The 11,480-nt window shown below is 43.6% G+C and overlaps 1 protein-coding gene across 1 annotated transcript in view; it reads left to right on the top strand.

Annotated features, from left to right (window-relative positions):
• Nucleotides 1-11,480, top strand: part of LOC114694683 (baculoviral IAP repeat-containing protein 1e-like) — a 50,549-nt gene that overhangs the window by 36,493 nt on the left and 2,576 nt on the right. The window contains exons 12-15 of the mRNA XM_037209476.1: nt 3,129-3,296; nt 6,251-6,403; nt 6,726-6,812; nt 8,934-9,098. Coding sequence (XP_037065371.1) covers nt 3,129-3,296; nt 6,251-6,403; nt 6,726-6,812; nt 8,934-9,098 — 573 coding nt within the window. The remainder of the gene's footprint in view (nt 1-3,128; nt 3,297-6,250; nt 6,404-6,725; nt 6,813-8,933; nt 9,099-11,480) is intronic.

Here is an 11,480-nt window from a genome sequence, read left to right on the forward strand (position 1 = left end):
TTGAGGTGATGTCTTCTGTAGCCCAGATTGGTCTTAAACTTCATTATGTACCTGCTCCACCTGTCTCTACCTCCCCAGCAAATTACTGGGCATCCTGTCCCTGAAAAGGCATCTAAATTGAATGATAAATACCAACTCACTGATTCTGAAAGCACTGGTTGATTTTTAAGTAAACTGGGTGGAGATGAAGCTCCGTTGGTTGATTTCTTGCCTAGCACAAATAGCTATGGCTTTGAGCCATAGCTTTTTGTAAACTGGGCAAGGTGGTGCCTGTCTGTAAGGCCAGCACTTGGGAGGTAGAGGCAGGAGAATCAGAGGTTCAGCGACTGCCCAGGCCAGAAATATTTTATTTCTAACATAATTTGATTACACTAAAATATAAACAATGGAATAGCATTTCAGCCATCTTAAATGTATAATTCAATGGCATGAATAATATTCATATTGCTGAGCAACCGTCACCACCATCCACTCTCAGGTCCTTTTATTCTTATATTTTTGGTTGTGAGCCTAGCCTTTAACGGCTGAGCCATCTCTCCAGCCCCAGGTCCTTTTATTCTACCACACAGCATCGTGGTTCCTTTAAACGGTCGCTCTTCCCTTCCACCAGCCTCGGGTAACATCTGTTTTTCTGTCTCAATCCATGTGTCTATCTAGAAATGTTCCATAAGTGCAGTCATACAATAGTTGCCTCCTGTCTAGCTCATTGCCTTTCATATGGTGCTTTCTAAGTTCACCATGGCATAGCCTATATCAGACTTTGCTTTTCTTTTTAGAAATGAATAATAGTCCTTTGTGGATATTTTTACTAGAGTGTGTGTGCCATTTTGTTTATCCATGCATCTGTTTATGGACATTGAGTTGTTTTACCGCTGCGGTGATAATTTGAGTTACTAGTGTCTGTTTGATCCCTGTTGTATTGGTTTTTATATACTCCTGGGAGTAAAATTGTTGCTTTCTATGGTAATTATGTTTTGAAGACAGGGTCTCACTATGGCTAGAATGGCCTGGAACTCACTGGAATCCTCCATCCGCAGCCTCCCAGCCTCTGGTGTTACATCTGTAAGCCATCACATCTTTCTGTGGTAATTATGTCTTGAAGACAGGATCTCACTATGGCCAGAATGGCCTGGAACTCACTGGAATCCTCCATCCACAGCCTCCCAGCCTCTGGTGTTACATCTGTAAGCCATCACATCTTTCTGTGTAACAGTTGAGGAACTTCCCAACTGTGCTCCAGGGAGGCCACCCCATTTACCTTCTCACCTGCCATGTGCAAGTCTCCACTTTCTCCACATCTTCCACCCCACTTTTTCCTTTTGCTTTGCTTATCTTAGACATATTTTAGTAAGGCAGTGTTCTGTCCTGTGGTTTGGATTTACATTCTCCTAGTGACTGAATGAGACTCTTCATACAACTGTGCACCTAACTGAGAGAAAAGTGCACTTAAATCGTTGTTTACATATTTTGTCGGAACTGGAGAGATGGCCAGTGGTTAAGAGCACTGGCTGCTCTTCCTGAGACCCTGAGCTCAATTCCCAGCACTCCCTTGGCAGCTCGCAGCGGTCTGTAGCCTGAGTTTCAGAGGCCTGACAACCTCACAAGGACATACATGAAGTCAAAACAACAATGCTCATAAAATAAAAATAAATAAAATTAAATATTGCAGGATGGTAGTGGTGCATGCCTTTAATCCCAGCACTCAGGAGGCAGAGGCAGGTGAATCTCTGTTGAGTTTGAGGCCAGTCTGGTCTACAGAGTGAGTTCTAGGACAGCCAGAGCTGTTACACAGAGCAACCCTGTCTCCAAAACCCAAAACCAAAACAAACCTAAACAACAAAACACCAAAATAAAATAAAACAATTTGTCAAGGCATTGAGGCTCATGCCTGCACTTGTAGGAATCCAGAGGGTGAGTGAAGAGGGCTGTCCTGACTTTGAGACTAGCCTGGGCTATATAATGAATGAGTCTGGGCCAGCCAATGCTAAAGAGTAAAATTTTGTCAAACAAAACAAAACAAACAGAATCATCGTTGTTCTCTTGCAGGAGTTCTTCTTTGTCTTGTGGATTTTAACCTAACCCTATAAAAACTCCTATCACACATGTTTCTTGAAAAATATTATCTCCTGTTCTGTAGATTGTCATTGTAATGCCGTCTGACACATGAACAATTGTCAATTTGATAAGATCTATATTAGTCAGGGTCTGTATTAGTCTAGAGGAGCAAAACTAATGGAATGAGTCTAGATATAAACAGAAAGGGGATTTATTAAAATGGCTTACAGGCTGTGTTCCAGCTAGTCCAACAATGCAATGGCTGTCTACCCATAGAAGGTCCAAGAACCCAGTAGTTGTTGAGTCTTTGAGGCTGATGTCTCAGGTGGTCATCAATATGCCAGAATCCTAAAGAAGTAGGCTGTAATACCAGTGAATGAATGGTTTTTCTAGAGAGAGTGAGAGCAAGCAGGCAAAGAGAGAGCTTTCTTCTTCCATGTCCTTATAGAGACTATCAGGAGAGGCCTGGATTAACGATGGATCTTCCCACTCCAAAATCCAGATTAGAAGTTGATCTTCCCACTTCAAATGATCTAATTTGAGAAAAAAAATCCCTCAGCTGTGCCCAGTCCATTTAGGTTTTAGTTAATTTTAAATGCCATCAAGTCAACAACCAAGAATAGCCATCCCAGGTCCAATTTTTTTGCTACTGCTTTTTATAGCATATCTAAGGATCCATCATAAAATCCAAAGTTGTGAGGACTATCTGTTTTCTTCTAAGAGTTCTATAGTTTTAGCTCTTAAGTGTGTCATTGATCCAATTTGTTACCTTTTTATGAGTTAGAGTAAGAGTCTAACTGTGTCCTTTTGCATGTACAAAACCAGTTGTTCCCACGCTGTGGTTGTTGGGGAGCTGTCTTATTTATTCTGTGAGTCTGGAGGGCACCACGGAGCTTCCCCTGTGCTCAGTGACCACCAGATGCTGCAGACAGCACGTTCTTCACGGATGTGCTTCCTAAACAGATGTTAGAGTCTCTGAGAAGTTTTGTTATGAAAATATCTATAAATCACAGAACACTTGAGAATTTCCACTTGGGACTCTTGAGTGATGGAAACTATGTGCTGCTTCCCAGATCAACTCTTCGCTAACTTGGACAAGTTCTCAAGCCTGAAAGAACTGTCTGTGGAACTAGATGGCATTCCAGATGTGCTTTCAGTCATCCCTGGAGATTTTCCAGATCTCCACCACATGGAGAAGTTATCCATCCAAACTTCCACGGAGTCTGACCTCTCCAAACTGGGTAAGAATGGCGCTTGGATCTCCCAGGTCATATTTCAGCTGGAAAAGCTACTTGGCTAATAATTGTTAGAATCATGAAATCATCATTAGTTAAAACTTCTATGGGCCTGACATTGTAAACTGTGTCCATAGGAAGGTGTAGGAACGGCACCCTTCCTCGGAGATTGATTTGTAACTCTTGAGTCTTTACTATATGCTAAGAACTGTTCTGAGTGCTTTACAAATCCTAACACACTCCTCACACGCACTGTGTGAGAGAAGGCACTGTGACCGTTGACACTGTGCATCTGGGGAAATGAAGGCACAAAGAAAGACATTAAGTGACTGGCTCAGGTTCATTCAGTTCAGCTAGTGTATCTTCAGGCCATTGCTGTTGTAGGCACAGCCATGCAGCTGTGGTAAGCCTGATGCTGTTCTGTGTCCTCACTCGGGCAAGCCTAATCTTTCCTTCTCTTCTTCCTACATCTTTACTAAGCATGGTTGCCCTGACGTTTAGGCTTTCTTCCTCTTCCTCTGAAACCCCGCCCCCAACCTGGTACTGCGCCGGATTCCCGACCTCCATTGCTGAACATGACACTTTAAATCAAACACCTTGTTTTCCTCCACTTCCTCTTCTTTATCTTCCTCTCCAAAATTATTTGTAGTGTCCTTTGACTTTTGTTTTAAGCTGTCTGTACATCGCTGCTTACACATCTACCTGCCAAGGGAGAAGGAAATCTTGTAAGTAGCCATCTGAACCCTCTCCCCCGCTTTCTCCCTAGCCTAGCCTCATGCTTGATGGACAGCTATTCAGCCATGTTTCTGAAATGCATCATTTCGCAAAATGCTTTAAAATATGATGGGCTGTTTGACTTGGTGCACACTGAACACTGAAGCCTAAGAAAAATGTCAATCTGGAGCTGACATGCAAAAGATCATCGAGGTGTGGCATGGCGCCACACACCTGGAACCCTAGCATGTGAGAAGCTAAGGGGGAAGGATACACAAGTTCAAAATCATTGAATTCGAGGTCAGTCTGAGCTACACTGTAAGACTGACTCAAAAAAAGGGAAAAAAAAATCTCACTCTTGTAATACATGGCATGCCTTGCACTCTTAAAACACTGTGATAGATCCCTATTCCAACTGGTCTCAATTAAGACTCTGTTTCTTTTCTTTTCTTTCTTAAAGACTGACTTAAACATGTTCACTTTATTTTCATGTTTTTCATTTAAACAAACAAGGTATAATTAAGGCAATAACATAGCAATAATATCTGAATGTTTCACAGCATTTAGAAATGAGGCGCTTATATATTGCGTATTAGTTTTCTTTCTTTCTTTATTTATTTTTTTATTTATTTATTTTTTATTTTACAACACCATTCAGTTCCACATAATAGCCACAGATTCCCATGCTCTCCCTCCTCCCTCCTCCCCCCAGCCCACCCCCCATTCCCACCTCCTCCAGATCAAGGTCTCCCCGAGGACCGGGGTCGACCTGGTAGACTCAGTCCAGGCAGGTCCAGTCCCCGCCTCCCAGACCGAGCCAAGTGTCCCTGCATAAGTCCCAGGATTCAAACAGCCAACTCATGCAACGAGCCCAGGACCCGGCACCACCGCCCAGCTGCCTCCCAAACAGATCAAGCCAAATGACTGTCTCACCCATTCAGAGGGCCTGGCCCAGTTGGGGGCCCCTCAGCCTTTGGTTCATAGTTCATGTGCTTCCATTCATTTGGTTATTTGTCCCTGTACTTTATCCAACCTTGGCTTCAACAATTTTCGCTCATATAAACCCTCCTCTTTCTCACTAATTAGACTCCCAGCGCTCCACCAGGGGCCCAGCCGTGGATGTCTGCATCCAGATTCCTCAGTCCTTGGATGGGGTTTATGGCACAACTATCAGGGTGTTTGGCCATCCCATCACCAGAGTAGGTCAGTCCCGGCCGTCTCTCGACCATTACCAGCAGTCTTTTGCAGGGGTATCTTTGTGGGTCTCCATGGGCCTCCCTAAAGACTCTGTTTCTAATCAAAAGGAAAACATGTGTATCCTCATTGATTAATCTTCAAAAACTAGGTATTCCATACATGAGGGCAAATGCCACTGCCTCTTGACTCTCAGCAATCTAACTTTTTAAAAGCTCCAAACCACCATCTATTGTGATGACTCGATTATAAAGTATCTCCCACAGGAAAAACAAAACAAAACAAAAACAAACAAACAAAATAGTTTGAGGATGCATGAGCAAGCACAAACACAAATAGATACATATAATAAAGTATTTTTAAATAAAAATAAACTTCAACAATTTATGCTTCAGAATTATCCTTTTATGTTACTTCGTATAGAATTTTTATTACATAAATGCAATATACAAATACAGAGACATTAGCGTTCAAAGATAAAGGTGGCTTTTATGCATAGGTCTCAGATTTATAGTCTCAGATTCATGCCGTGTGTGTGTGTGTGTGTGTGTGTGTGTGTGTGTGTGTGTGTATCGATAGAGAAAGAGAGAGACAGACAGACAGAGAGAGCATACACTATTTCCAAGTCTGTTCTACTTTGATTCCATCAAGCACTGTGTCAGGAATGTGGTATCTTCAGCAGTAGGGATTTATCTTCAAGCTCTGGGAGCAGACCAAGAACGACAGTGAAGTCTGTATTGTTTGGGGACTCTCTTGGAACCTCTGACCAAAAACTTGAAGGGAAGTTTACTATGTCTGGTACTGAGGCTATTGTTAGTCTATGGTGAGCCCTTATTTGAACTTTGAGAGGTGAAAACTGATCCAGAGAGCATCCGGAGCTTGTCCCAGGTCATCTGCTCACTAGTCTGTTGCAGAATCCAGCATGGCCTGAGCACTAGCTCAGTGCGTCACTGCCTCTTAAATTGCTGTGGCTGAGCTGGTGGATTGAGAGGCCAATTCTGATGGGAATTTGTAGCCTTCTCTAATTTCTGAATATCCTTCATCTTTTCCAGTTGAATTGATCCAGAACTCTCCAAATCTTCAAGTTTTCCACCTGAAATGTGATTTCTTTTCGAACTGTGAGCCTCTCATGACTGTGCTTGCTTCCTGCAAGAAACTCAGAGAGATTGAGTTTTCTGGACGATGCTTTGAAGCCATGCCATTTGGTAAGAACTATAAGCTTACAACTGTGACTTCAGATGCTCCTGTGCAAAAAGTCATTAAATACTCTAGAATTAAAAGGCTGCTGGTGTCACAGAAACTGTGACAGCACCTGACTTCAGTGAGTCTTTCTCCACAATGAAGTGCATCTGTGTCTACCACGTAAACATTTCCTTTTCAGAATTGTTTCCTCTACTTAGTCATAGTAATTCAATCTGAATATTATATCACTTTTCATCACTTTTGAAACACTCTTACTTCAATGGTATTCCTCTGTGTCACAGGAAATGTATCTGAACTAACTAAATTTTATTTTCCTTTTCCTAGTCACTATTTTGCCAAATTTTGTTTCCCTGAAGATACTGAATCTTAAATGCCAACAATTTCCAGATAAGGAAACATCAGAAAATTTTGGTAGGTTTATAAAACAGTGTTTCTTTATTCTTTATCTCCCCTGTCCCCTCCCCCCACTTCCTCCTCTTCTCCCCTTCCCCCACTCCACCTTCTCCAGTGAACCCACAACAGAGCAAGCTGTGAATGGTTGTCCCTTGACTATTGGGTAGGGTTTCTGTAGCTGTGATAAAACACCATGACCAAAAGCAGCTTGGGGAGGACAGAGTTTATTTCAGCTCTCAACTCTCAGGTTGTACTCCATCGCTGAGGGAAATCAGGGCAGAAACCTGAAGGCAGGAACTGAAGCAGAGGTCTGCTGCTTACTGGCTTTTTCCTCTTGGCTGGCTCAACCTGCTTTCTTATAGCACCCCATGGTCACCTGTTCAGGGGTGGAACCAGCCACAGTAAGCTGGGCCCTCCCACGTCAGTTGTCAATCAAGAAAATGCACTTCAGGCAGGCCCACAAGACAATTTGGTAGATGCATTTTCTCAATTGAGTGTCCCTCTTCCAAAATGACTCTGGCTTGTGTCAATTTGACATAAAACGGCCAGGAACAACACCCATAGTGGTTGGTTCTGGGACTGCTGATGATGCCAACATTAGAAGATGCTTAAATTTATGATATAAAGTGGAGTAGTGTTTGCATGTGACCCTGTCGTCCATGTACGTCAAACTATCTCTGGATTGCCTACAATGCCTAATATAATATGTGCTACATAAACAGCATTGTGTTGTTCAAAGAATATGACATGGGGAAAATGTATGTTCGGCATGGATATAATTTTAAAATTATTTCAGGTCTGGCAAAAGGGCTGAGAGCATTACAAAAGCTTGATGCCAAGCTTGAAGCCCTTTCTCCCCAGGACATAGAGGAAGGAGAGAACTAACTTAGGCATGTTGTCTTCTGACCTCCACACATACTCTGTAACACACACACACACACACACACACACACACACGCACGCACGCACGCACACGCACACGCACACATACACACAATTAATTAAATATAATAAAAAATGAACCTGTGGTGGGTAGAATGTGCCAATACAGAGGATCAGCTGTACCAGTTACACTGGTCCTTAAGAGGACACCATAGTGGTGCTCAGTATCACCCCCAGATGCCAACATTGTTGGTCACACACATCCTGACACTTGATCTCATTAAATGCAACGTTCTCAGACTCACTGACCTCTTAGGAGAGAATTTGATCATGATAGTACTGTGTAATGTCATTGTCTGGCACACACTCCAAATATGCAAAGTCCTTTCTGTTTCATGGTTTCTGGAATACATACTAAAACTTCTATTTAAGGTTAAGAAACTGTGACTCAGAATCAACAAAATGATAAGTATAAGAAGAGTTTAGGTACTTGGACTTAAGAACTGATTGTGAAAATAATGGGCTTTCATGGGAAACACTCTGACAAGTTAAACAAAGGAAAGAGAGAATGCAGATATGGGGTCCAGAGCTGTGTCTTCACAATGTTTCCCAAACTTACCATGCATACAGAGAGCCTGAGTTTACCCTTGCTTTCTCTTCTCTTCATATAGACACAGGAACAGGGTGTGTGTGGACGCATGCATGTGAGTTTTGTTTATGGGGAGATTAGATGAGAAATTCAGTGTGTTAAAATGTCAGGGACAGAATCAGGCACCAAGATGATGGCTAGCATATATCACTTGTAATTGTGCCAAAAACACATGGAGTATAATGAGTGCTAAGTCTCCACACTGTGGAACAAAGAATTTACATGCATTTAAAGGGCAGAATGGGACAGCCTGATGGATTCCTCAGAGGGATTAGAGGAGGTGGGATGGCAAAGGAGGGGACCAAAGTCTCTCTGAAGTTAGGGCAGTGACCTGCACTGCGGTGGAGGCCCTGCTTTAGAAGAGAGAGCAGAAATGGACAGACAGCCTGGACCTGTGTGAAGAGTCAGGTGGGGGAGGATGGAGGAGCCAGCTGCAGAGAGCAGCAGGGAGCAGCTGGGTGCTGACCCCTTCTCCTTTCCTTGGAGAGGACAGTGACGAGGAGGGCCCCTGCTAGGTGGGGCCTCCTAGACTGCAGAAGGTCTAGGTCATCAGCTGCTCGCTCATGCCGGGACTACTACTGAGGATGGCTTTGTGGTGTCTCCCACAGCCCAGGCTCTGGGTTCTCTCAGGAACCTGGAGGAACTGCTCCTTCCCACTGGGGACGGGATTCACCACGTGGCCAAACTGATTGTCCGGCAGTGTCTGCAGCTTCGGTGTCTCCGAGTTCTTGCCTTTAAGGAGACCTTGGATGACGACAGTGTGATGGAAATCGGTGAGTTCCCCTCAGGGGAAGGGTTTCCCCCTGTGTGGAAGCAGTGGTTTCACTGGAGCTGTCTGCTGAGAATGTCTAGTATGGCAAAGTCTTCCAAACTGTTCCTCATTTCCACCACCACACTGTTTCATCTCGTGTCCTTTTGCAGACAGCTTCATCCTGTTCTGACTGGGAAGGTCAACAGCCTCTCTTTTTTTAAGTGGGGTTATAGAAGCTATCCACCTGTGGTTTGTTTCCCCAATACTGGAAATTGAACTCAGTGCCCCCGACACACACTAGATCAGTGTTCTACCCCTGCACCATGGACCACTAATTTGTGTTCTGATACTTGGTTCTCCATGTACCTGGCAGATCCTCTGTTAGTCAATTGAATACTGACAATATGTAAACAAAGGTGCAACAAGCTGAAACGTAGAACTGGATCAATGTTCCTGTTCACATTGCTGAAAATTTTGTTATCCAAGTAAGTGTAGAGTCAACCAGATGAGGACGCAGACCTGTGTGCATTCTGCAACTGTGCCCTCCTCTTCCTCCACAGATGACCACTACACTGCTTTCTTTACCATAGAGTCGTTTACCACAGACTCCTCATGGAAGGGAGTCCTGTGCAATAGGCACTGTTTTGTCTGGAAATGTGTGTGTGCTTCATATTCCTAGTAACACATGTGACCAGAGTGATTGATTTCACTGCTGTGTGTCATTCCGTTATTTGACCGATCTGCACTCTGTGTCCATTCAATGGGTACTTGAGTTGTTTCTAGTAGTTGGTGTCTATGAAGTGCTTCTAAGAACTTTCTCATACAGTGTCCATGTTTAGTAATTTCTAGGGTGAAATTTCTGAGTTACCTCACATGGACTGATTAAAAGTGTGTTTTGGTTAGATGTGTCACATGCCTGTAATTCAACACTTGGGAGATTCAAGAGTTCGAGGATTTCCTAGTTGAAGGCTAGGCTGGGTAACATGAAACTTTGAGCACAAACAATTAAATAAATAACCAAGGATCAAGCCTCTCCATGGTGTTGTACCCATTTTCACCCTCACTGGCCTTTGCTTCCGTTCTGGCTCTGGTAAGTTTTGTCAATCTCTTACAATTAGGCACTCAGATGATTCTCGTGGGTAAGAAAACACAAAGTTTTAGTTGAGGAATAACTTTCAAATTGACCAGCACTGAAAGAAAAAGGCAGAAGGGAAGAAAAAGAAATGGTTGTAGCTTTCTGAGATGGGCAGACCTCACAAACCTAATGGAGGCTTGGCTCATAGGCCCTGCACCAGGTGCCTGGAATTCTGCATAGAAAATCACATTGTCTTAGGCGAACCCTTCATCCTAAGGGTGGTCTCCACGCCAGGACCCTGACCTGCCCCCCATGATTAACACTTAAGGAGGAGCTAAGGGGGTATCTCCACCTGAGGTAGGTTCCGTTCTTTATGCCATAACTAATCCCAGAGGGTGTGTTTAAATCCCCAGCTGTGGGACTGGAGGTGTAGCTCAGCAGTGCTCATTTAGATTGTGTGAGGTCCCAAGTTCTGTGGTGATATATTGTGTATCAAATAAAGCTTGCATTTCTCTCCTTAAGATTTGCACAGCGTTGAGTTTTATAGCTTCTCTCATTGTTGCTTAGTATAAATGGCGATGGTCTTTCACTCTTTTCCAGGATGTTAGGTTAAAACATTTCTAGCAATTGATCTCACAGAGATTTGGGGATCAATAATCCCTGGCCCTCTCACACTAAGGGCAGATACTTTTTCCTCTGGGAACCCAGCACTGGTTACCTGACACATGGTGGAGACTCAGTGAATATCTGTTAACAAAACAGGAAACACTTTCTTTTGGAGCTGTGCAGAAGGCTCCGCAGTTCGGAGCACTGGCTGCTCTTCCAGAGGACGTGGGTTTGATTCTCAGCACCCATACAGCTGCTCAGAACCATCTGTAACTCTAGTTCCAGGGGATGGGTCGCCCTCTTCTGACCTCTGTGGACAGTAGGCATGTTTGTGGTTCAGAAAAAACACCAATAAACATACAATTAGAAATGTTTTGTTTTTCTTTTTTATTTATTTATTGTGTATACAGTGTTCTGTCTGCACATATGCCTGCAGGCCAGAAGAGGGCACCAGATCCCCTGGTGTTATAGATGGTTGTGAGCTATCATGTGTTTGCTGGAAATTGAATTCAGGACCTCTGGAAGAGCAGCCAATCAATGCTCTTAACCGCTGAGCCATCTCTCCAGGCCTTGTTTTTATTTTTTCAGACAGGATATCTGTGTAGAAACCTGGCTATCCTGGAACTTGCTCTGTAGACCAGGATTGCCTTGAACTCACAGAGATTTGCCTGCCTCTTCCTCCAGAGTGCTGAGATTAAAGGCATGGGTTACCACATCCTGGTC

Source organism: Peromyscus leucopus, chromosome 11 (genome assembly GCF_004664715.2).
Source record: "Peromyscus leucopus breed LL Stock chromosome 11, UCI_PerLeu_2.1, whole genome shotgun sequence".
NCBI classification, from domain to species: domain Eukaryota; kingdom Metazoa; phylum Chordata; class Mammalia; order Rodentia; family Cricetidae; genus Peromyscus; species Peromyscus leucopus.